This window comes from Heloderma suspectum, chromosome 6 (genome assembly GCF_057233095.1).
Source record: "Heloderma suspectum isolate Gila_16-S chromosome 6, 16-S_ref, whole genome shotgun sequence".
Taxonomy (NCBI): domain Eukaryota; kingdom Metazoa; phylum Chordata; class Lepidosauria; order Squamata; family Helodermatidae; genus Heloderma; species Heloderma suspectum.
The window spans coordinates 72,430,139-72,457,712 of record NC_139463.1 but is presented as its reverse complement, the minus strand read 5'-3'; the positions used below and the strand labels follow the sequence as shown (position 1 = coordinate 72,457,712).

Sequence of the window (27,574 nt, the reverse complement as noted above, 5' to 3'; positions counted from 1 at the left end):
GCCTAGAAGATGGCTGGAAGTTTGGAATGTCTGCATCCTCCATTTATATACAGCTATTTATATATGAAAGAGAAATTAATAATACAAAGAAAAGGCATATCATCTAGAATTCTGCATAGCCCATAGCTTTAAAAGTCTGAGGCTTCTGTCACAATAACAGAAGTTAGCACTTAAGAGAGCTCCTGGACCACCCAGCACCATACAAACATTAGTTCCTTAATCGCTCATTAGGGGCCATCATCTAGAACACGGTCGTGGCTCATTGAATAAAGCGTCCCTCTCGAACTTTGTGGAATTGCCTCTCTTTATCATGATCTCCCTCTGCCAGAAAGAGAGAGAGAGAGAAGCCATGTGTTGGAGGTAAAGAAATCTCACCCACAGATTCTGGTGTGCAAATATACAGGGGTGAGATGCTGAGAAGTCAGGACTAGACCAAGGCACTTTGATGCCTAAGATGGAAAAGCCACATTACACCCTTCTCCTGGTAATTAACAGGGGACACAATTGCCCAGGAAGCTCTCCTGCACATAAACGTGAAATAAAAGTGGCTGTGAGGCATTAACATAAAACTGCATGTTGCCTGATTTTTATTTGGATATATTATTCAGTGTGTGTTTTTACATTTTTGAAAACCTGTCCCAAAGCACTTGGGCTATGCCTGCTAAGAAGGCCAAAGCATCACTTGCCATAAGTAGAAAGTATCATCTGTCCGGTTCTGTCTGCACTGAAAAAATTTAAAACCTAAATCCCATGCTGTCTATCCAATACCAACACCATTTAATTTAACAATAGCTGCTTATGAACCTTGGCATTTAAATTCTGCATCTCCCAAGTCCCCCCTTACCATTCAACTGCTTAGCCTAAAGCTGCTCAGCCCCTCCCTCTGTGATGTTCAAGCAACTAAGCCAGACAGCCGGAGAAGCCATGACACATGCTTTCTGCAGAAAAAGGCCACTTGCTGCCAGATGGCGTGTGAACAGGCTAGTAAATAAATACCTCCAAAATCCGCTACCAGAACATGCATACTGCCAGAGCTTGTGGAAATAGCTTGCTCTCTCTAATGTTCTAGGGAAGCCACCTTATTTTCTTGATGTCAAACAAATGCTCCTATTTTCGGAGAAGGGAGGGGCCTCCCTTTTGAAACCGCCAACAGTTGCCAGTAGCCAAAACTGGAAATGATTGTTCCTGGACATCTTCATTTATGGGGAATGGCCACTTGTATGTATAGTGCTTTCCCAGAGTCTTTTAAGCAGCGCTTTTCCTCCCTGTGGGAATCTGAGCCTATGCCAAGGCAATTTTAAAGTAGCATCTATCTCTCTCTGTGTTACAAAAAAGGAGAAAGAGTTTACAGAACGCAGGCTACCAGGGGGATTTGCTTGCATATCTATTCCTGGTATTGCCTTGGCCTCCTTCCAGTTTGACTGGCTCCTTGAAAGACCATCAAGGAAATTCCCCAGGAGACAGCCTGGTTTCAAAGCAGGATCCATGATACCAGAGACACATAATTGTCTTTACTTTTACAATTGTGACTACTGAAAAGGGCCGTGCAGGGGGCTGCCCTTAATGATTGCCTGGAAGCAAGAATTGACTCTGATTCTAGCTTGCACGCCAAGCTTTCCATTCCTGCAACAATATTGTTATACTGATTCTGGTGACCCCGAAACTGAAAAAGGCACCAGTCTCAACTTCGTGCATATAACTGCTGTTTCACCTTCAGCACACACAGACTTTCTGACCATCGATCAGCCGCAGTCCTTGTAGCCCACACTGTTTTATCCCTACAAGTGGGTCAGCTGCCAGTCCCAGACTTACAGCACATTGGTCAGATGCTGAACCTACTGTGCTTCACTCATCTAAATGTATTATGGTACAACCATCACATTTTCCATATCGCCCGAAACAAAAGAACCAGATCAATGTTGCATCTTCAAACCGATTGCAGGAGAGAAAGACTCTCTTCACATCTGCAGCTCTCAGCCTGTTTCCACATGGAGCCCAAAAGTAGTTTCAGCAGATGTTGATTAAAAGTTTTCCCAAGTCTCAAACTCCAAGTTTTTAAAAATTCCACATCTTTCTTGATACAACAGACCTTATACATTTTAGCTATTCTTTTTTCTACCTAATCACATTGTTTCATCAGCAAATTCTTGAGTAACTACAGCAGGGCTGGGGAATCTCAGGCCGGCGGTCCCAATCCAGTCCCCCTGGGGTCCCCAAATGGCCACCCCCTTTCCCCCAACCACTGATCATTTGGTAGTTTCCCAGCTTTTATATAGTTTTCTCCCAATTCTAAAAGGATGAAGTGCCTCTCCTAAGTCTTACTTACTGGCAGTAAGAGCTTTAAGCTACAATATGCCCCCCCGGGGGGGGGTATATTTTGGTCCAACTCCTTTTGCCTTTAGCCCCACTCACCACTGGAATCCACCTCCCAAGATCTTCTCTGAAACTGAATTCAGCCATTGGGCTGAAAGGGGTTCCCCACCCCTGAACTACAGAGCCATCAACTCTGAAAAGCAGCTCATCCACAATCCCTGAAAACCTACCCCCAACAAAGGACAATCCAGAACATGAAAACCGAAAGTATTTTTACATTTTGTGTCCAGATTTTAAGAACTGAGAGTATGAAATCAAACTAGGCTCCAGCCCTGTGGCTCAAGCCCTTCTCCATCATTACGTAATTTCCTGTGCAGGGATAGCAAGATGCGGAAGGACCTCCAGTAAGTTCTTCTTGCCCCTCTCCCCCTCCACAGCAGCCAGTACAGCTCTTTCCTGCAAATCACTTCTTTCCCATGAACATGCCCAAACAAGTCCTAGGCATTTCAAATCTAAAACTCACTCAAGAATTAAATATGTATTTAACAAGATCACCTTTTACCTCCTGCCATAATGAGACTGAGAAAAGCACCCAATTCAATCAGCAAGAAGGGCCAATGAGAAAACACCACCACCATTCCACTTACCCAAACTCCAGAAACAGAATATTATTTCCAGTCTCCAACGGCCAGCACCTGGCTAGATGTCTCAACTCCATCCATATTTCTGGAATTTGTGCTGAAACATCCCCCACTCTACTAATATACAGCTCTGCTGATCATTCTGTAAGTACATCAAACAACCCTCCCGCCTTGTCCTCACCCCCAAGAAACATAAAGAACATCCGATTCTACTGTTACCAATTATAAAGGATTTGGCAAGGTAGACTCACCATTTTCAGCATAGCTGGGTATAAAGGATGCCTCTGATGTTACAGGTGGTGTGAAATTCCTGGTCTGGCTGTCATCAGAGCCAACTTGTGTTGAGTAAAGCTTGGCTGGAACCCCTCCAAAAGAAGGATAAAAGAAGTGGAGAATATAAGTGTGGCAATTCTAGCAAAATGTAGCTAAATAATCACTACTGAATGTCACCATTCAAGAAGGCCAACAACAAACTAGAATGGGTTTAACAGAGATTCACAAGAATAAAAGGCAGCCTTTCAAACAGGTCTACAAAAGTTACTAGCCTGCTCCCCCCCCAATTGCTAGCCCACTTGCACAGCACGTAATATGCTAGCCAGTTTCTCTATAGTTTCCATGTGTGCTCACCTGGCAGAGATTGTTACTTGCCACAAGTGACCAAGAAGACAGCTTTTGCAAACTTGTGGTAAAAGATGTATTAGACAAAATCCATACAAGGATATGGGTGTCTTTGTATTTAATATACAAGGTGTTTTTAATACAAATAGCAACGGCTAGGATATAATGCAAATTGCTGCTTCACAGGAGCCATTTTCATCAAGACCCACAGCAGAGTGGAAAGGGTTAAACTTCCCCTCTCCACCTGCTGCAATCCCAATAATTATCAGGCTTCTAGCTTCTGCTATTTGCATTTTTTTAAAGTCCACATTAAGGCCCAGCCCTATCAGGTTGCTGCCCACTAGATGGAAGCCTCCAATCCCTGAGGCTTACAAGTATCCAGTGCCCTGCCAGGCTGCTGCCAACAGAGTGGGAGGAGAGACATTGGCAATTTTTGCCCCTCTGTACTCCTTTAGAATGTTTCCACTAGACTGGCACTGAGCCTGTCTAGCAGAGTTGCACTACTGGATGTGGAGCCAGGGCTGAAGAGGCCACAGGATAGAGTATATCCTGGCCTCTCCTCCACCTACCCATCCCTACCGATTGACACGCCCCCTTTGTCCTCTCCCCATCCTCATCCAAGGTCATGACACTCAGAGGAGGAGCCACCACAGAGCTTTCGGTGACGGCAAGGAGGGGGGTGAAGATCCGAGTAGGGATTTTCACCTCTAAGGCTGTAGCTCTGTCTATGGCTTTGGAGGTGAAAATCCCCAGTATCCTATGGCCCTTCAGACAATGTCTAGGGGCCACAGGATTCCACCCTAAATGTCACAACTGGATTAGCCCAGAGATTTGGTACGGCTTGCCTTGTATATTATTGTTTCAGTGATATTCCCTGGACCAAACTGATTGTTCTCATTATATTTCTAGTAATTACATTAAAATTAAATTAAATTAAAACTTACTAGTAATTAAAGACTCAATCTTTTTCTTTTAAAAATTTCACTAACAGTGCAATCTTATCAATGTCTACTCAGAAGTACATCCCATTGTTTTCAGTGGGACTTACTCCGAGGTAAGTGTGCATACGATTGCAGACTCAGGCTGCAATTCTATACACACCTTCCTGGGATTAAGTTCCATTGAACTTAATGGGACCTACTTCTGAGTAGATATGCATAGGATTGCGCTATTAATAGTTTTTTCTTTCATCATTTGTATATGGATGTTGTATTTAAAATGAGTTGATTGCAGTAGATTTGTGCACATCATTAGATTAACCATTTGCAACTATGGTGCTGTGTACTTGGGTTGCAATTCTATTTTGCATAGCTTTTGGTGGTTGAATCTTGAAGTCCTAAACACTTTTGAGTTTTGCACAAAATAGGTCTGGGCAACTTCTATATCCTCAGAAGTCACGCTAATTTCCAGCCTACGGAGAGAATTATATTTTGCTTTACAACCAGACCACTTCTGATAACATATTTTATAATGAAATCAACAAGGGATTCTCAGTTGCGCAAGAAATACATTTGAGCATGACCAGGGTATTCCATACATACACAAAAACACAAGAGTGCAGAATACGTATCTCTAAGTCACACAAAATATGAAAACAATTTTATTTCCCTTATAAGAAACTGTGGGCAAAGCTTTTGCTAACTCTGACTTAAATTTGTAGAGTCAGCAGGGGACAAAAAAAGTCATGAATTGTGGATTGTCAATTGGTTACCAGTGTGTTAAGAATCTGGACAGTAAATTGATGGACCACAGTCCATATTCAGACTTCAGTCTGTGTTTGCTGGCTGCCATCTAAGTCACAAATACAGAAGAACATGCTTGCATGTGCACGATGGAGGCTGGGATCCGAATAGCATTGTCACTGCTGACCTTTCATGAAATTTGACAGCTCTTAGAGGTGGTTTCCTTTTCTTGTTAGCCTCATTTCATGAGAGAGCGCACCTTCATAATGGTACAAAGCAAGTCCAAATAACAAGAGCACAGGGAAAGAGAGAAAGATTGTGGGTGCCGTGCTACAATTATAGAACTCCTGGACATGCACAAAGCCCACCCTACTGTATTACTGTGAAGCTGTATAATGGAACACTGAAAAACACGTCTGCCTTAACTGTACGCTTGTGGTGGTATCATGTATATATAACAGATGGGATGCTGAGGCTGTGAGATGGTGAGTTGTCCAAGACCATTAATGGCTGACTTGAGACTTGAACCAGAGACTTCCATCTCAGAGCTCACGCTTTTAACCACTGCGCTAACAGTGAAGGATCTTGATCAGAGGCTTTGCTAGGCTCTTAAAAGACTTGTGGCCCAATCACTCATCTTTCACTACAATTAATTTGCAATCTCTGGTTGTCCTTTCCCCACTTCTCTCGTGTTCCCTCCTGTAGGAAAACTGCCCCCATCCCATACAATTAAGCTTAAAAGAAACGCTTCCATGGGTACCAATGTAAGTTTTGTTTTATAAGCTTAACTGCCATGCAGAAGGGGGGATTTGAGGGGGGCGCAGCATGAAGGGAAGGGAAAGTTAATGCTTCTCAACTGGGATCTCCCTGTAAATCCCCGCCACATGTGCCAATTAAGATCAGAAAAAAACCTTCCCATTGGCACCAATGGAAGTTTTTTTTTTAATATAAGCTTAATTGCCATGCAGGGAGGATTTGGGGAGGGGAAGGAGGTTCCAGCATGTGGGGAGGGGAAGAGTAACCCTTCCCCTTCCAGTTGCAATTCCCCTTGATTGCAAGGCTCTTGGGAATAGATCTAGAGCCCAAGGAAATAGATGGGCCACAGCTATGGGCCTAGCAACACCCCTGATCATGATTCAGAATTGTGACAGCCACATTTAATCTCTGCTTTAAACAAATTAGAAAAAAAAGAATGAAATGGATTTATCATGGTGTCTTTCTAACAGTCTACTTAAATGATGGATAGACTGATGCACAGATGTACATATTATTTGTTCTTGCTGCTGCTCCCTCAGAGCAGTTTTATATATGTATGCTCTTCACTTGGAAACTGTAGCATCAAGTAGTGAGCCAGAATCAAACACCACAGATAAAATTTTTCACATCTCCTGATATCATCTCAAACTCAGTGTTTTTAAGTAAAGACTGTACATGTGTCTAGCTATAAATCATGAAGGATGCAATCCTTAGCACACCTCCTACAGAACATATCCCACTGAGCTCACAGGGACTGACTTCTTAGTAAACATAGTTAGGCTTGCACTAGAAGTCTGGTTGAGGAATTAAATCATGCAACATGCATGTATGTGTGAATCAGCCCTTGAATCAGCCCTTACATCGAAATCAAACACCACTATAAGTGATGTATCAACTTACAATATGCCAGTCCTTAAATTGTCCTTTTGTTACTGTTTTACAAACAAAGAAAAATTGTGTGCCACCCCTCCCCCAGTAAATAAGAGTGATTTTCTAAGTAGTTCTATACATTTCAGGTACCTGGCAGTCAGGAAAGATAAGGACTCCTGATTAGATAGATAGATCTCCCATACGTACTCGATGTAAATTACTGCCACACTCCGGAGGGTGGCACCATTAACAAATGCTCCGAGGGAAGATTCCTGCCCCACCCCTGTCCAAAACCATTACAGCTGAAAATTGCCTTCTAACAATGGCCAGTGCCCCATTGGTCAAGGCCAATCTGTGGAAGAAGGTCAGCTAATAACAATCCAGAGATAAGAGAATGGTTAGAGGATGGAGATGATGACAAAGTGGGAGAATTTCCCATTCAAAGGGAACAAAAGTCAAATATTCCTGGGCAGGTGTCACTGCCATGTTGTGTTGGAAGAGGAGGAGGTGCTGTTAACAGACCCGGCTGATGGAGAAAGATGATGTTAATCACCATGGGTGGAAGACGGGGGAGGAACTGATGTGCAAATATCGTGCTTGAATCCCGTTGAAAAATTTTAAAAAGCTACACACAGAGACATACAGATGCCGGACAGCTGATAAAGGGGGCAAAGACAGCTGCTGAGCTCACTCAACACACAACCAGGAATGAACCCTGGGATGGGAGGTGATTTGTCGAATTTCAGCATGGGATTTAAACACAAAGCTATTAACTGCTTACTCCACCTTAGCAAACCAAACAGGTGTGTTTTTTTTAAACTGGAGGCCTCAAAAAGAAAGGAGAGGAATCCCTGCTGGAGGTTTGTATGGCTAAATTATGCACCATGCTAAAATATCCAATCTGCAAGCAGCCCCCCAACCCCCACCCCAAGCCATGTTGCAGTTACTTGTGGAGGAGACATGAGTATTATTGCCCTGTAGCTCTCTTACACATGCATGAACACCAGGGCCGGCATCAAGGGGAGGCATAACTGGGCACTGGCCCACAGCCCAGCAGGGACCCTCTAGAGTTGCTCCTCCTCTTCACCATTGCAACATGCTTGTTCCCCAGCCTCTTCCTCTGGCCCAGACAATGGTGGTGGTGAGCAGAGGAGCAGTCGACGCCACTGCTCACCGGCTCTCTTTCTGTCAGCAAGCAAGCAGCAGCAATGATGAGAAAGAGGATGAGGAACAATAGCGGCCGGTGACAATGGAGGTGAGAAAGTAGTCTCAGTGAGTGAGGAGGAGGGGGCCCACTGAGGGTGGCTTGCCCAAGAGCCCTCAAAAACCTGAACGTGGAACTGATGAACACATGCATACACCCATTATTTGACTGTCTGGATTAGGTCTATGCACTGGGGCTCTGTGAAGAAGACATGGCCAGTTGCTAAAGGTAGGAACAGGTGCCTGCATTCCCTCCCTCCCTCCCTCCCTCCCTCTTTCTCCTCCCCCCATCCCAATACCTCGACAAAACTACTGATATGCTACTGGCTCACTAAGCTCCCAACTAAATTAGGATGCATGGTGTAATAATGTTATCTGAAAGTTCCAATGTAAGAAGTATGGCCATTCTGCTGAAATTCTTTGGCTGGGTATTAGAGAAAACGTGTGTATATGCCTGTACCTCAGTAGAACTATAGGACCCAACCCAAGGCTGCAGAACCTCTTTCAGCCCAAGGGCCAAATTCCATTTCGGAGAAGCTTTTTGTGGATGCATTCCAGTTGTGGGCAGGGTCGAAGGCTAAAGGGAGCATATTTTAAGCTTAAAACTCTTACTGCCAGTAACCTAAGCCTTAGGAGAGGCATTTCAACCTTTGAGAATGGGGAAAACACTGCACCAAAGCTGGGAAACCATGGTGGCTGGTGGAAATGAGGCGGGGCCAAGGAAAGGGGTGGGGCTACCTAGGGAATCCCAGAGGGCCAGATTAGGACCCTGGGCCTGAAGTTCTGCACCCCTAACCTAGCTTGTAGATGAGATAGAATGGAAGAGGGCTAGAGAGTAATGCCAAGGCCCCAAAATTAGTGTAATAGAATGGTTGTTCTGTTCACAGTAAATTGATGGAATACTGTTCACAGTATTCCCAAGGTAGCCTCACCAAAGATAGATCTAATGGCATGATACCAGTTATTTCACCACTTTCTTAACCATTATAAAACATTAAGGGTGCAATCCTATTCAGGACAGAAAAAAGTCCTACAACTCCCAGCATTTCCCGCCAGCCTAATTTGCCTTTTTCATTACTGCAGCACACTATGTTGATTCAGTCTTTTGACCATAATCCCAAAATCTCTTTTCAGGGTAGTCGACTGATCATTCAGACCAGGTCAGCATATATACGTTTAGATTTATTTTTTGCCCCAATGTGTATCACTTTGTATTTACTTACACTGAATCTCATCTGCCATTTTGTAGCCCATTCTTCCAGTCTAGAGATCTCGCTTGGGATTTCGCAATCCCGAATAATTTTGTGTGTCCTGTGAACTTGGTTACCTCACCATTCACTCCCGACTCCAGATCATTTATGGAAAAATGGCCCTTCAAAAATCTATATGCCCATTCGATACTGAGCTAGATGCTGACTCAGCTTTCCATGTTCCCAATTTATATGCTGCTTCTCTGGCCATCCAAGGAAGCTTATGAACACAATTAAAAATCATAAGCCCTTAAACAGCAGCCAAAACTGGTCCACAGTATAGTCCATAACATAAGAACATAAGAAGAGCCATGCTGGATGAGACCAACAGACCATCTACTCCAGCATTCTGTTCACACAGTGGCCAACAAGCTGGCGACCAGGAACCCACAAACAGGACACGAGTGCAACAGCACCCTCCCACCCATATTCCCCAGCAACTGGTGTTCATAGGCTCATTTGCTTTTGGTACTGGAGGTAGCACATAGCCATCAAGACCAGTAATCATTGATAGGCTTTTCCTCCAGGAATTTGTCCAGCCCCATTTTAAAGCCATCCAAATTGGCAGCCATCACTACATCCTGTGGTAGCGAATTCCATAGTTTAACTATGCGCTGTGTGAAGAAATACTTCCTTTTATTTGTTCTGAATCTCCCACCAATCAGCTTCATAGGATGATCCTGGGTTCTAGTAGTTTGAGAAAGAGAGAAAAATGTCTCCCTGTCCACATTCTCCACACCATGCATAGTTTTGTAGATGATCATGTCTCCCCTGACCCTCCTTTGAGATGCTTTAGCTCCTTTATCATTTTAGTTGCCCTTTTCTGCACTTTTTCCAACTCTATAGTATCTTTTTTTTAGGTGTGGTGACCAGAACTATACTCAGTATTCCAAGTGTGGTCACACCACAGATTTGTATCGGAGCGGTATGATACTGGCAGTTTTATTCTCCATTCCTAATTATGCTTAACATGGAGTTTGCCGTTTTTTACCACAGCCGCATACTGGGTTGACATCTTCACTTAGCTGTCCACCAGAACCCCAAGATCTCTTTCCGCTAGCTCACATCCTATCAGGCTATACCTGAAGTTGGGATTTTTTGCTCCAACGTGCATCACTTTACACTTGCATTCACTGAACCGCATGTGCCATTTAGATGCCCATTTTCCCAGCTTGGAGAGATCCTTTTGGAGCTCTTCACAATCCCTTTTTGTTTTAACCACCCTAAATAATTTGGTGTCATCAACAAACTTGGCCACTTCACTTCTCACTCCTAATTCCAGATCATTTATGAACAGGTTGAAATGCAACATCATAGAGCTGCAAAGACCACTGTTATAGCCATCAAGGAAAGAGATATTTTTTCTAGGCCAACCTTCCTTGACCTAGTGCTCTCCAGATACATTGGACGGCAGCTCCCATCATTCCCAGACAGCATGTCCACTGGCCATGCTGGCTGGAAAGGATGGGAATTACAGTCCACCATTATCTGGCAGGCACCAGATTGGGGAAGGCTGCTCTAGGCTTTCACTCAGCTAATAGCTAAATATGCTTCTTGAATGGAAGCTGAAGGTTAAAAGGCACCTGCTTCAATTAGTGCTGATGTTCTTGGATGGCATGGGCTGGTGGCTACTACGCTACAGAACACACCCAGCCAGCTTGGGTGGGAGGTGGAGAGAAACCTTCCCACTGTTGGAACATAGCCAGCACAGATGACAAAATGTTTGAAGCTGACTGGCAAGAAGGAGTCTTGTGGGGCTCCAAGGGGATTCTGTTGCTTTGGGGGTGGGGCGGAGGAAATGAGGCTACTTTAAACCACTGCATCTGGGTGCTTGACCACCCCCCCATGCTGAACGTCTATCTCTGTAAATAAGCAGTTATTACAAAACAGTGTCCTGCATACTCTCCACAACAGTGAGAGTGTGTCCTTGCAACTTCCTACTCTGTGGAACATGAAGTACATCTATCTATAATTACAGCTCTGAACCTTTAAAGCCTACCTAAATATGTGAGCCCTACATATCTTTCTAGCAGTGCAATCCTATGCCAGTCAACTTAGAAAAAAGTCCCACTGAATTCAAGGGGGATTACTCCCAGGTAAAAGGGTGTCAGATTGCAGTCTAAATATGATTTAAGAGGTACACTGCCACATTTCTTCTGGAAATTAATTTCAGAATCTTGGGGCTACTGCAGAAAATGCTCTCCTTCTCCACCTCAGCAACAACACACAGACAACCCAACTTGATCTCTCTGGATGATGGAATTCCAAAGTTACAGAACTCTACTTGCCAATCTTAAAAATCAGGGAGCTCATTTTTCTCCAAGGTATGCAAAGTTAGAAGCTGTGAAAGCCAACAGAAAGAGAGCCATTTCTCAATTCAGCCTTCATATTAGCACATGTAGGCTTTGCACTCGCAATACAGAAATGGGAAAAGGCATACAACCAGAAAAACATTTAGGGTGCTTCCAGATGAGGCTTTTGTTTTGCCGTCACCCTGTGTCATTCATGGAATTTTACGGGGGGTCCATAGCCATCTTCCCTTTGTAACCCTTCCATGTTTTCCCACTGCTTCTTCATTCTTTTTTCTTATCAGAAAAAAAAAACATGATGAAGATAATGCCATTTGACTGGTAGTGCTAGGGGCCCTCTGTCTAGAAACATCCCAACTGCCATGTCTGAAAACATTCTAGGCATTTGCTAAACATAAAGAACAGGACCCAAGTGAGTCACTGGCCCCGTTTCTGGAGGCTCAAGTGTGCATGTTCGTATATGTTTGGGTGTATGAATGCACTGTGGCAAAAAGCCCAGATGCATGCATGCATTTGACATGCTTGCAGCTTTGGTTCACAGTCCTATGGGGAATACTCTGTACCACTGTTTCTTTTGCAGGATGTAATCCCTTCCAAATAGAATTGGAAGAGAAAATTTAAAAATGAACTTTTTGTTTTTCCATTATTCAATTTATTTTCCCATAAAGTTTATGGAGCAGCAACAATTAGATGAGTCCAAGTTACAAAGAAAAAACAATACAAGGGAACAACTTTATCAGATTCTAAGGAACTATTGTCCCCAAGTTGTTGGGGGGAAGGGGGAGGCAGGAGCCTCATTAGCGTTTAATGAAAATGCAGGGAATTAAACCTCTAATAGCACAGAAGTACCCTTAATTAGTTTGTACCCCAAATCCCCCAAACTATCACTCTTTGGTGCAGGTTCAGAAATAAGACGGAGTCCCAGGGAAGGAACAAGTAAGGCAACACAGGCAGAAACATCTCACAAGAGGTCTAGTGCCATGCTACTTTAATTCCACAGAAGTATATTAAGGCTTGCTGTACCTTTTACAGCGTGGTGAGGAAAGACAGAAGCAAACCGCAGTCCCTATTAGCCGGCATGCTTTTTATAAGGCCACTGTGCCCCTGCTGTGCTGCAGCGACAGGCCCAAAGGTGCAATGCGTAATTAATGAAGAGAGAGTGCTTGATACATATTGATTTGAAGTGAGCTGCATCAGCCTGGGATTCTGTCTCGCGTGACATGGAGTCTGGAAGCCAGAAGCAGAAACTCCAAGCCAGAATAGAACAATTAGACATTCTGCTATGTAAGCAGGGCCCTAGTCAAATTAAGGAGGCCCTAATATTGCATTACTCAGGGTATGGAACCTCCAGTTCATGGAGGTGCTGTGACCAGCCTGCAGTGCCTCCTTGGCCTCCAAAGCCCTGACCCCTGGAGGAATCTCAGCTGTTACCTCTGATCAGAGATCAGAGATAACTGCAGGTAGTGGGGGGATTCAGATAGTGCTGGGAGGAGTAGCCACTCATCCCAGCACTGTCCCAATCATTCCATGCAGCATGTGAAGTCTGGGACTCAGACAGTGCTGGGAGGAGTGGCCACTCTTCCCAGCACCAGCTGAGACCTTTTGCGCATCACACAAAGCCAGAGACCTGGCCACTGCTAGGAGGAGGCTAGCACCGGCCGAGTCCCATTGTTCATGGAGAAATACAAAATGGAGAAAGACAAGACAGGCTAGGGCAATGGCTTCAGTAGGCATAGCAATGGGAGGGCCTGGTGGGTGGCAATTTGGCCCCCCACCACAAAAGGGTTCTGCATCCCTGGCATAACTCAATCACAGGGCATAATCATGATACATATGAAGCAATACACTGTTTCTGAGCATGTGCAGTGCCTTCCCTGCACCACCACCAAATAACCACAACCAGGCCTCATATACCTGCTGTCAGAGCCTATGGCTTCCAGGGCAAAAGGTACAACTTCAAGGCACACTTGAGCAACTGCAACCCTCATTTTAGAAATCAACTGCCATACCCTTCTATAGAATGACACAAAAAGGGTCCCATTCAGATTGTGACTATCTGCGTTTGCACTCAAATACGTGTACTTTTTAAACTGCTCAATTAGAGCCTAGGCTTAAACAAAAAAAACTTTTGCAGAAAAAATACGATGAAGCCAGTTTGGAATCCTCTTGAGAGTGCTGCTTCTAGACACAGCTAGGGGAGAGATTATTACGCTAAATGCTGCGTGGAGTAGGGCCCTGTTGTATCCTTGACACTAGGAACATTCACAGACACTACAGGCCCAGGTAATTTAGAGTCCAGCTATAGTGCAATTATCTGGAAGTGTGGGAAATGAGCTCTTCTTATGCCTTCATCTAAATTTCTTGAAGTCCCTTCATTTTAAAACACAGTAGCATTGTGGGTGCCATTTTCTCAGACGTAAGCAATTTGAAAATATTGTTAGAACGGGGGGGGGAGAAGAGATGAACTAGAAAATATTGTATAGACAGAGCAAAACAAAATCTTGAGACATTGTATATTTCACAGATTGACACAAGTGGAGAATTTGGTATTGGATACAGAATTTCAGCTTTCATTTCTAAAAAGCCAAGTTTCTAGCCCTTATGAATGTAAATATGCTTGGGTATGTATAGGGCATGCCTGGAGAAATCCAAAGCCATGTTCACATGTGCATGCTCATCTCCTGAAGATCGCAACATCAAGCGCAGATGACTTGAAGTGCTGAACTGCCATCACAAATCAGACGTTACAGACAGAGCTTTCGTATCACCTCAGGCACAATGCTTTTTAAATGAGGTTGTTCACACCTTCAGGTGAGACACGGAGTTATCAGATTTGTTTGGGCTGTACAACTTGCGTTTCCTGGACACAGACTTTGGATTTTTATTACTGCAAGTTCGAAGCACAGTCCAGCAAAGATAGCCCTGTGTACATGGATACATTTCTGCATGTCCACCTTAGTGAGCGAATGCCAGCAGATGGCACTACATGGCTTGTAACTTGGGGGAGCCCAGTCCAGACAACAGCTGGGTGCACAGTCACCACCTGGCTTTGAAGCAACTCACTCACCCCTATCTGCAAAGAACTTTAGGTGCCTTCCCCACATCAGAAGTTCCCATCACCAGTTCCCAAGCAAAACTGTGGAATGAATTTGAAAATAAGAAAAGAGACACTGCAGTTCACAGGCCCATAAAGGAGTCAATGATATGCCATACTAAGGCTGATTCACATATGAAAATAGGAAGCTTTATACCAAGCCAGACTATTATCTATCTAGCTTAGTACTGCCTATACCAGTTGTCCCCAACTTGGTGCCATCCAGATGTGTTAGACCAACTCCCATCAGCCTCACCCGGCATGGCCAATGATCAGAGATTATGGAAGTTGTAGTCCCAAACAACTGGAGGGCACCAGGCTGGGGAACTCTGGTCTACTCTGACTGACAGCCCCTGGTCTCTAGAGTTTCATACAGTTAACTTTCCAAGCCCTACTTGAAGATGCTGGGGACTAAACCTGGGACCTCCTGCATGCAATGCATGTGCTCCACCATTGACCTTCCCCAAGAAACACATACTTACTTGATTCCCACTGCTGCAGCCACAGCTTGTTCTCAGATGGGCATGTAACCAAAAGCATGTAGAGAAATGGAAGCGTAAAACAAGCAGTACACGCAAACACCCAAAGCCAGTTGTGATTTCCACTATAATGGCAGCACGTTTTCGGCTGCTGCAATCGTGGGAATCACTGCCAGCTGCATTCGTGCACGTTTCGGTTCATGCTTCCATTTCTCTATGTGGTCATGGGCCATGGCTGCTTCTGTGGAGAAACAAAGGAACTGTGTGATCCGCCAACTACACTGGGATGCAAATGGAGGGGCATGGAGTATGGCGTGGGGAGCAAAGCCTGACCCAAATCCTGACATTTCAAAATTTGCAGAGCGCAAGAGCTATATGTCATCCAAAATGTTAGGCTTTCTATCCTGTGTCATTAAAAATTCTAGAATGACTTGCACCCTCTCTGTGCATGCAAAAGCAGGAGAGAGCCTCTGTCACACACTGCTATCTTCAAAAACAAACATAAAACGTTATTATTTTTTAAAACACCCAAGAGCACAATCCACTGGCAATTTCCTCTCCGCAAGCCCCACTAAAACAAAATGGGAACTGTGCAAGCACAATCCCATGCTCTTGCAGAGCTCCCATTCGTTTCAATGAGGCATGTGCCCCTAATCTTCATGTGTGGCATGAAGACACCTCTTTTCATTGATTCTTGGAATACCTGAAAGGGCTCTGTATTGAAAAATGCATTCTTGCCTAGGAGAAGATGGTTAAGAAAGAGGCAATTAGAGAGATCCTCCCACCCTTCCTTCATTTCCCTTCAGTGAACATCTTTATCTGGCTACCTGGAGCTTCATTAAGAGCCTTTTTAGGTTAGAAAAAAAATCAATATTAACTGGGTTGAGTTTATGCTTTTATGATGGACTAGTTCCTGTCAGGAAGGAAGCAAAAGTCCCTTACTCTGGCTGAATATTTGAAACCTTGTAGGAAGAAACCAAAAATCCTGCTTCTAACTAATGAACCCTCAAGTATCTCATTGGAAATAAAAGCTGATGATCCAGACTCCATCTGCCTTCATGCTCCGTGGTGTCAGTATCTCCAGATTTTCAGAGACTAATTTAACAATAATGCACATTCCCAAAACAGATTTGCAGAAGTGTTATTGATACTGCAGCTTAACACTCCTTACTGCAGCCGTTCCCCTGAATTATTGGCTATCGAGAAGAAATGCAGCTGCACTTGTAAACCTTTTTCGCACATAAAAATGATACCACGGCCTCCCATTCTGCAGGGCTGTAGTTAAAGGCTCTGTCAACATTGCCATTATAAATTACATCCCTTTTTGAACACATTTATGAACTAGAAAAACGCACACCGTTTCTCAGCGAGAATGGCTTGTAGGCCTCATCGGTTCCTAAATACCCGTTTGAATGTGTGCTGTTAGCTAGCTTTCAGCACCAATATGTGCAAATCTTGGAGCCAATTCAAATGTTATGGGGCAGGTCCACCGAGGGCTCAGTCAGCACACCCCAGGCCAAGAACCTGCTCATTAGCACAAGGCCTTATCCTTGGAAACAAATGAAGTGGTCATAAAAAGAGTGCCTCTGAGCAAATGCAGACTGCACTCCCTTTTCCACTAAGGTAATGACCACCAGCTTCTATGCATCTGGAATTAAAGGGAAGAGCTTCAAGGGCAGAGGGGATAAGCTTCTAAGGCAGAACTGAGCCACAGAGCTTAGCTGAGTTTTTAGAAGCTAAGCACTGATTCCCATCAATTACTGTTGCCTTTGAGAGCTAACATTATTATGTAAAAATACAGATTCAAATTGGCAAATAATGGATTTGTTACTAAAAGCCCTGGCAAAGGTACAGAGGGAGGTTTTTTAAACAGGCCAGGTTGAATATTCAATATTAAATAAGGCATGGTGGGCTGCAGTGAATGTGTGAACCGGGTCAATATCTTGGCACAAAGTTAGGGTAGAGATGGGGAACCTAATGGGTTTGATCCAGATTAAGTTAGTCATGATTGAGTACTCCCACACACACACACTGAAACCAATGGGACAAGTTAGTCATGACTAACTTTAGCCCCATTGATTTCAATGGAATTAAAGTGTGACTCTTCATCTGGATCCAACCCATTGTATCAAGTCCTCCAAGGCAAGTACCTTTGAATAGGCCAACTCAACTCTCTCACAACACACACTTTTTTCTTGCCCTGAACTTTAGACTATGCAAACAAGGAAAGGATGATCCTAAGAAAGACTAGCAGGGCTTGACTTAAAGATTTTTTCCTGGGGAGATAATCAAGGTGACTTGGCTACACAGAAGAGTTTGATGGAAGAGACCCTGGCCTGTTGCCTAAGGCAGAGCCCACCCACCCATCCTGACCCCAGCCACACATGCACCAGTATCAACAGCTGGCAAGCAGTTTGCCATGAAGTCTGAGATAAACTTGAGAAAGGCCTCACTGAAATCAACAGCCATCATTTTAAAAGAAAAAATAACACACCACCACTAAATTCCAGCACAGCACTAATTATGGTTTTGTATGCAGAAGGTATTGTAAAGCAGCCTAACTGACAATAGACATGAAGTCAGATTGGGTTATCCAAAGAAAGTTCCTCCTGGCTTTGGATGTGGCAATATAGATAAAAACAACGCCTTAGAGCTAATTTTGTTCATTAAGGTACTCCAGTTTGCTAATCAAACAAAGTGAAAAGCAAATTAACGGGCTACTAAAATGCCACAGGGTTTAATAGCACTGTCGCTGTGATAATCCCTATGAATGAGATGCCTGCACAAAGCAGATGAAGCGATGACTTTTTATTGGAAGACAGTTTCCTCTCTAAAGAGGCCTCCAACAGTGGGGCACCATCTCATCTACTTTTTCTGCTGCATTTTATGTTTAAGAATTTGGTGGCAAGGAGAAGTTGTTGCCAGTTGTGGAAAAGAAGGGTTTGGAGCAGTATTCCAGAAGTGTGCGTGCTGCCCATAGACCCTGTTTTCAAGAAGCACTCCCCCATGAACAGCTTCCCCAATGACACCCCGCTAACAACGGTTTTGCAAGCTCCCTCCTTCCTATTTAAAAGTACTTTGCAGGATTGGAGTAAAAGCCTTCTAAAGGGGCACTTAAAAATAGTACACATACTTACTGATGGTGGTTTCCATACTAGCCACTCTGGTGTCAGACCTCACAACCACTTTTAAACTATGGCCTAAGTCAACCTTCCCCAACCTGGTGTCCTCCAGATGCCTTGGCCTACAGCAACCAGCTGTGGAAAGGGCCCCTAATGGTGAGCATGACATAATTGGAGGGAGCACATGAGTGTGGGTGAACATGAACTCAGCAGGCTAGAATGGGAAGCCGCTTAGTTACTAGCCTTTCAGTCAGCATGCTAGAGGAGCCAAGTTAAGTCCCATCATGTCGACTTCTCCAATCCTTCCAGAATCTGCCTGGATCAAATAGCTCTTCCATCCTCCCACTCACCAGTATCTCCAGTGAAGAAGATAATGTGAACCTCTCCCCATGCCTTAGTGCCAGCCCCCTTCCCAGCTAACGTTGTTCACTTGCTCCCTTCCAAGCTGCACTTCGTGGATGAGCAAATTTAATCTGAGCCAGTGGGGCCAAGTACAAGAGTACTTATGCCAACTGATCATGTCTTTGGTGGGCACATACACGCACACACTCCAGTTCTCATGGAGTTTGCCATGCTAATTTCAGGAGCAAAACTTCTGCTGAGATTTGTTGTTGTTCAGTCGTTAAGTCGTGTCCAACTCTTCGTGACCCCATGGACCATTTCCCAATTGTGAGGAAAGCACTTCTTCAGAAATTCTGGCAATGAAGTTGAATTCCAGCTGTGTATCAATTCTCTCAGTTTTATGGATTCTTTTCTTTAAGTAAAGTCTAAGACTTTTCTGTTCATGCAAGTTTTACTCACAGTCAGACTGCATCATACTTTTTGTAGTTAAAAATTACAGAAGTATTCACTTTCATGCACATGCGTTTTAGGGCATCACCCAACCTTACCAAAACATGCAAGTGCCACTAAAAGTGGAAAGCACATGTAAAGCTCTCACCTTCCCCTCTATAACATTTAGTAAAATATACCTCATGTCCTGGCATCATTACCCTGAATATTTCCCTGGCCCTTCCTCCACAGCATTGGGACAAGTTTGGTTTGGCATGAAAAAGTGTTGAAATATTGCAAGAATGCATAATGCTTGTTTACGTAACTGTGACTCCTACATGCATTAATCAAAGGTGTGGTGGATTCAAAATGTACAACGTTTGGTGCCAGGATTCAGAGGTGACAGAATGACAATATTTAGTCAAAATCTGTAGTGCTTTTTCTTTTTCTTTTTTTTTAAACTATGCCAAAAGGTTTACACCTCTTTTGTTCCCAGCAAACTCTTTGTGTATTTATTTCACATATATGTTTCTTTCTGTTGTAATAAGTGAGCCACTGAAGGGCTCTGGATACCATGTTTTTAAAATATCATCAAAGGAGTATAATATACCAATACAGACATCATTAGGGCGATCCAGATGTTTTTTTTAACATGGGGTGAGTGGGAATTTACTCAATAGCTAGTGAAAGATAATTTAAGCTTAGACAATACAGGAAAAACCAAGCAGGGTGTTGTTGTTGCTGTTTTAAAAAAAAAAAAAGCAAGGAAAACAGCCAAGCTATCCTTGAAAGTGTGCCGACAAATCTTCTGAAGCACCTAGAATTCAGGCTTGCTCTACACATGCGGCAAAATGAGATGGTTGAATGAAACATAGAAAGTTGCCTTATACTGAGTCAGGTCATTGGTCCATCTAGCCCGGTATTGTTGACACTGGCTGACAGCAGCTCTCCAGGGTTTCAGGCAGGTGTTTTTCTAGCCCTATTTAGAGATGCCAGAGTTCGAATCTGGAACCTTCTACTTGCAAAGCATGTGCTCTACCACTGAGCGACAGCCCTTTCCTACTGAAGTGGAATGTACCACTTCAGACTGCAGTTGAAGGGTGCCATTTTGGAATGTTCGCCCATGTAAAAAGTTTTCTGTAAATTAAAAAAAACACACACACACTGAAAAAAAAAAAAACCACTAGCACATAAGGGAGAAAGATTCTATCCCAGTTCAATCCTGCTGTACTGGTTTTCTGATTGCAAAGAATTTTTGTTTTTTTGCAGAGAATTTTGGGTTTTTTAACTTAATGGAGCATTAAAAATTAGGATTCCCCACCTGCAGTCTGAAATGACACCGTCGGTTTCTACCACCACAGGACTAGGGATGTTGGAGAATTTCTCCACGAATCTCCGGGAGGCCAAATGCCAACGCATTCGGCCCCCCGAAATTGGTGGAGAAATTCTCCGCCCCCCCGCCCCCCCCCGGAATGGGACTTACCTTTGGCGAATGTCCCTGGCACTGGCGGCTCCCGGCGGAGGTTCGGCGGCAGCGGCTGGTCTTCTGACCGGCTGCTGCCGCCGCCATTTCCAAGTAAAAAACAACAACAACAACAACAAACGTGATAGGCTACGTAAAGATTTACGTAGCCTATCACGGCTAGATTTTCAAAAAACGCCGTGATAGGCTACGTAAATCCTTACGTAGCCTATCACGGCTGACTTTGGGTGGGGGGGAAAAAAGCGCGTATGCAAATGGCGGCGCCCATGGGCTCCGCCATTTGCGTTCCTTATTTGGGCACGTGTAGTCTACGTAAACATTTACGTAGACTACGGCGAAAATAAGGGCAACGCAAATAGCGTTGCCCTTATTTTCGTCGTAGTCTACGTAAATGTTTACGTAGACTACACGTGCCCAAATATGGAACGCAAATGGCGGCGCCCATGGGCGCCGCTATTTGCGTACGCGCTTCCCCCCCCCAAAGTCAGCCGTGATAGGCTACGTAAGGGTTTACGTAGCCTATCACAGCTGACTGCAGGGACGCAAACGGCAGCGGCTACGGCCGCCACCATTTGCATCCCAGCAGGAGAAGAGATTCGCGGCCGGAGGGACGGGGCGCCTCCCCCCCGGCAAGAATTTTGGCCGGAGGGACGGGGCGCCTCCCCCCCACCGCGAAGCAAGCTGTGGGACCAGGTAAGGGACTTTCGTCCATCCCTACGCAGGACTCTACCACGGCATTCTGCTATATGAGTAGAGCAGGTCTCAGATTCCCTACTTTTTAAATACTGAATCACTGAAAATAGCCACGATCTCTCTCAGATAGAGACATGGTGATCCATCCATCATATCCTGAGCGTAAAGCAAAATCCATCCACTGGAAACTGGTGGGGTGAAAGTCCACTCTCCTGAATCTCTTGACTCTGGTGGCGACGTTCCCACCCTAGCCTCATTTTTCTTGTCCTTTTCCTGACCTTCCGAAGGCACCCAACTATCCCCATCTCCTATACTCATGACTGCTCCCTGGAACAAAAATATTAAGTAGCAGTAGAGGTCAATCAAACTCATCACCCTGTGACACTCTACAGCAGGAGTAGCCAACCTTTCTGGGCCATGGGCACATCTGACAATTTGAGAAACTGCCCTGTGCACCACCACAAAATGGATGCCGTGAGAGGTGTGGCAAAGGACAAGTAACCTGCCCAAAAGACTGAATACAAGGCAGAGGTGAGGTCTGAGCCCCAACACACTAAATTCCTTTGAACCCACAGTTTTCAGCACCATTTCACACTGTCAGCTGCCAGCAGAAAACATGTTAACTCTTTTGAAAAAATAAGTGGGAGGGGAACAGCACCTTGGTAGGCACCAAGAAAGACGTCCAGGGCACATTGGTGCCCATGGGCACCACATTGCCTACAAATTGGCTTTGGCACACACATCAAGGGCAGCATCCCAGAAGTGGGTGTGGCCACACATCAATATGGGAGAGTCCACAGCCTAAAGTGGGCGGGCTGGGCCCACCCCATTACTGGTCTCTAACCCCAGCTGTTTGCCTGGACAAACACACTGACACACACTCCATTCACACCCACACACAAGCAGGCCATATTTGATTTCAAATATGGTTAGTGTCAGCACCCAAAACTTGAGGCAGCTGCTATGGCCCAAGTGTCCCAGCAAGGCCCACTGGTGTTGATGCCAACACCTCTTTTAACTGACCTGCCCATTTTAAACTGACCTGCTTATCTAGTCACGATGGCTGGGTTTGGGAAGCCATTTCGGATCCTCAACAAGGTGGATAGCTTCCCGGACACTGCCACTGCTGCCAGGTCAGCCTGCAGCTGTGCAATGGAGCTCAAACCTCGACCCAGTCCCAATTTAAGAAATACTGAATGATAGTTGGCTGAGGCAGAGCAGGATTTGGTGGGTCTGGGATAAAGCCAACATGGAAACTGGACTGTCATGGGCAGATATGGGCAGAAACTGAAATGTACTGCCTTTTGAGACTCCAGTACCTGTTAAAACACAGTTTCACTGGTTGGATCAGTACGATAATGACTAGCTGACAACCTTATGTGCATTGGTAGGCCAGGCAGTGCTCAGCTCACCGCATAGCTAGAGCCTACAGAAGAATCAGCCCTCACTGCTTCTTGGCAGCCATAGCGCGAAGGTCCATTTCCATCAGTATCCATTTCATTTATTTCTATCAGCAGCCATTTATACCCCACATTTAAACGCCACATAACAAGCAGGATAATAATAATACCTTGAAATCATATAGTACCTTTCAAGCGTTCAAATGTAGCATTATCTCAGTCTTCCTTACAACACCCCTGTACAGAAGGCTAGTACAATTATTCCCATACTGTAGATGGAAGGCTGAGGTCAAGACAGAAGCAGCTGACCTAAAAGGCTACCCTAGTGAGGTTGTGGCTGAACTGAGATTTAAGCCAGGGACTTCCCAATACACACTGTGCTACACCTCTTCTCAGGTACCAATACCTTTTTTACTCGGTCAGTTAATGTTTGAACTGCTAAACGTGAGCTTTAGAATTACACAGAACTCCTCTTCAGGCACAGAGAAACAAACATGGAAATCACATACAACATAAAATGAAAAGATACAGCCTGCTGGTAAGGCTGTTCAACTGAGTGTTTGGGAACAAAGAGCAGGAAGAATGTTAATTACACTGTAAAATGTCCAACTTTGCTGGATCAGGTTACACGCTCACACACACAAACACACACACACCTACCCTTCCGAACAACATGAAGGGGAAACTTCAAATCAAGAAATATAAAGAGATAAATAACTAAAGAATACTAAGTCACCTTAGACAGTATTTAATAGTGATCAGAAAGTATGGTGTGTATGATGTAGGTGGCCCTTTCAAACCATTATTATTTTTAAAACCAGGCCACTGAACACTTTCCCCACATTTGGAAGAGATTTTAAGTAGCAGAACACTTGCTTCATTGTACTATTTAAATTAGCAGCAGTTTTTACACATAGTATGAGCTTTCTTAAACATAATACTATTTTATTATTAAAAACACACACACACAATCCATTTCTCCAGTGCTAATACCAGGTGACTCTTGCAATTTCTGTTTTCCTAATGGCAGGCTTATGTTGTTTTGATTCTAGCTTTCCTGAGCCAAGGGGCCTCCGCAAGACCTTAGGATGGCCTGGTTGCCATGCTATTTTCTAGAATGTTGATCATTCTTCAGTGTCTGGGAATGAGAGAGGCAGCCCTGTTATATATTCATGAGACAAAAGGGATCGCCACCACGATTGGCAGGCAAACTGTCGAGTAGGGGACCCAACAATCCAGTTCTCTCTTGCCTAATAGTTTCCTTCCAAGTTGCAATAGCCAGGTCTAGCCAGTAGGGAGAGCTGCAGCGTGCAGCATTTTACCATGCCTGTCTGAAAAAGAAAGGAGAATCTTCTCCTTTCAACAATGGGAGAACATTTAAAATGAGAACATAGACACACACTTGCACTTGTCAAGATTTTAACCCTATTGCAATCTCATGACAAGCTTCCTGGCATTCATAAAGGATGCATGTGGCAGCAACTAATGTGACACAGGCAAGTCAACAGTAGTCAGGCATAGTTCATAAAGCAAAACCTAGCCTTGCAAAGAGGAAATCCCAGCCCTATGGAAGGAGTGGGGGGTAGGGGTGGCGAGAGATCTACTATTGTTAAAGACCAACAGACTGTAAGGAAGCCAGGAATAGGGCAGTTCTTGGAAGTAATGATTGGCTAGGGTGAGAGTCAGGATGACGGGAAATGGGTATTGATGCGCATAAGAATTCTGCCCTCTCTCAGTTTGATAGCCAAAATATAGATTGGGGGCTAAAAAATCCAGACTAAGATCTCTAGTGCAGGAAAAGAAGTCCACATACACAGATTTCCACACCAAGACTGACTGTACCAAATGTTGAGAAGGCTGCTATATAGGAGGTTTACAATTTACAGAGCATAAAGAGCACTGTTAAAAAACATACATTGATCTACATGTTTTACCCTGTAGGAATCCTCCTCTGACAGCCCTTTGTATGAGGCACCATCTCTGTGGGTTCACCCTCCCTTCTGCGCCTTTGCAGTTTTCTGGGAAACTGGCATTTTCACAAGCAACATTAACAACACCTTGCAGACTCTTCTCGCGGCATTGTGTGTGCTCCTGTGAACTATTAATTATAGTGTCATTCATCATGCACTGAGCATTCATTTTAAACCCAGAATGCTCATTTGCGAGGTAGATTTACATTTGCAGTTCATGCCCAGTGTGCCATTTCTATCACCTGTGAGTAGCCATGCTCCTTCCACAAGGCATGTTCTGGCCTACATCTACCCTACTTGCTGTAATGCCGGCTGCCTACATTTGCAACTGATGAAGAGGGCTCTGCAACAATAAATGTGTTCGTCATTAAAACGTACCGCAGTAGTGTTGATTTGCTGCAACAGACTAAAATAAGCTATACTTCTGCAATTGGGGGGGGGGGTTGCCCTTTCCCACAATAAATGCAAGCGGCCAATGGGAAATCTTTGAAATGGGACAGACATAATGCAGCTCCATGCACATGGTGGCAACATCGTCAAGCAGATACTTTGAAGTGATGAACTGGTAATGTTATTTGGGGGTACTTGTGAAAATGCACACATATTTAAGAAATGGGGGTTCCAGGTTTAGCAGCACCCTTGAGCAAGATACTCTTAGTGAGACCCCTCCTTGTGGGCACCCACCTCCTCCTCGACATGGCTGCTGTTGCTCATCGCTTACCCCTCCCCTCCAGGCCCAATACACAATGCCTTCTAGAGAAGGGGGGGGAGTTCTGCAGAGATTATTGTTTCTTCTTTCTCTCTCCAAGGCAGCAATGACCAGGCAGCAACAGCAAAAAGGAGTAAAGGCAGGGCCAGAAGGTTCAAAGGACTGGAAGTGGGCCTCAGCAGGTGCCTGATGATACTGACCCCTGGCACCAGCCCTGCATTTAAGATTTGGCATTTTTAAGGCTATCAATGCAACGAACTCCCCATTAGTTGCTTACTGTGGAGTTGCCTGCATGGGCACAATGATCTGTCCTGAGAATGTTCTCCCAGCTCGCATTTATTTCAAGGTATAGGCTGCTGAACTCCAATTTCCTGAAGGCTTTCATAACACAGATAGCAAACAAAAAAGGACAGAAGCTCCTTAAAAATAGCAGGTCTTTCTGTTTCTGCAAGAAGATGGTTGACCGGGACAGGAAAAAGGTCAGCTCAACTGCTAGGTGTCCATGGAACAGATCTGGGCAAGGAGCCATCAGTTACCCATCATTGCTCTAGATCACTTCAGCATTTTATATGTTGTGACCTGGTTCCATCTAGCTGGCTCTAACTGAGGGGACTTGGAAAGACTCTCTCAGCTGGGTCCTGCATATTTTGAAGGAGGAGGTATGCTTCCTGCACTTCTGGTTGGAAGCCACAGTACAACAGAGCAACAGAAGCAAAATCATGAGGATGTACTCCACAGGAGGGGAAAACAGGGCAGAGACTTGCTATTTATTGAGAAACCGGCTCCCCCATGCACTAAACTATAGCTATCAAATGAAGGTGCCTTTGTTTGAAGCTATCACCACAAACCTTCCTTTCTTATCAAGATTCAGCCTGTTTCCTTTTGTTGGGAAGTAAGCTGGCATAGCCAGCATTTTACCAAAAGTACATGAAAGTTTCTAGCCCTCATGGTGATAAAAGAAATTTTAATAGCATTTGGGCAGTATCTGCTTAAAGCTCAGCACGAGCTTGAAGGTTTTAGAATTCCCCAGACTCTCTCATTGTGCTAATCCAAGGCTCAGGTGACGCTATGTGGAGGCAATATATCATGTACAGAATCCCCAGAGGGGCCATTTCTTTACCGCTCTCCAGTTCATCATGAACATGGAATAATGGTGGGGCCGTGTGCTCATTTAAGTAGCCCTTGAGATTTCATAATCAAACAGAAAGCAGCAGTTCCACACAATCCCCTTTCCTGCACATGCTCAGCTTCCAAAGAACAGCAGCTCAGTTTAGAAGGCTCTCATGACCCTTACAGAAGCTGCATGCCAGGATATTTAAAGGACTGCCCAGTAATTCTAGCATTGCCTTAAACGACCACATCTATAAAATTCACAGAACCTCTTATGTTTTTAACTTCTTCAGAACTGCCCAAACCACTGTACATTTAGCATCTTTACTTGTATCCCAGATAATTCCCTGTTCTTTGTGAAGCTGTCCTTTGTCCTCAATCTCCTCTTGAGAAAGAGAATAGAATTGAAGAATCAGGGAGATCAGCTAGCTGAAGGCTGAAAATACATTTAAAAGATACAGAACCAAGGCTTATCACACAGAAGACCTGGACCTTATTTTGAGTGCCACAGTTCAGCTCTACAAGATGTGAATTTGGACAGACTACTGAACAGAGTACTCCCGAGCATGTGAAGAATATGCTTTCCTCAAAGCCTAATGTTAGCCAGGCAACATACATCCAAGCCTGTGATCTCTGCCACCTCTCCTTAAAAATTAACCTCTGCAAATGTGGCTTTTTTCATCATCTGGAATGTCAGAATAGCTACCAATTTGCACCCCCCCCCCTTTCTTTTACAATTCCCAAAACATATCCCAGGTCAGCATTACAGCATGATGTCACATCAGCATACGCTAAACGTGATGTTGCTAAATGTGCTATATCGGGAGTTTTGTTTGTTTTATCAATAATCATCTAGGTAACGCTCCACCATATCTTGCTTCAAAACTAACCTGTGTGGCAGAAGAACTTCATTATTCCCATTTTACAGGTGGGGAACCAAGACAAGGGAAGAGTGATATGTCTGAGGTCATTCACTGGCTGAACTGGAGTCTTCCAGACATGACTCCACTTGAATAGCCTAGCTCTTGGTAGAAGCCAAGGAGTAAACTGCCTGGGGTGTCTCAAGAGGTAGTTCTCTTTTTAAATTTTGTACTTGGGTAC

The 27,574-nt window shown here is 44.3% G+C and overlaps 1 protein-coding gene across 15 annotated transcripts in view; it reads right to left on the bottom strand.

Moving 5' to 3' along the window:
* The window catches only part of SKAP1 (src kinase associated phosphoprotein 1), a 433,456-nt gene that overhangs the window by 363,654 nt on the left and 42,228 nt on the right, over positions 1–27,574 (bottom strand). For all 15 annotated transcript variants that reach the window (XR_014783847.1, XR_014783846.1, XM_084804860.1 and 12 more), the window contains exon 4: positions 3,206–3,319. Coding sequence is in view for 13 of the 15 variants with exons in the window: in XM_084804860.1 (XP_084660986.1) it covers positions 3,206–3,319 (114 nt within the window). In the remaining 2 variants the exon portion in view is untranslated. The remainder of the gene's footprint in view (positions 1–3,205; positions 3,320–27,574) is intronic.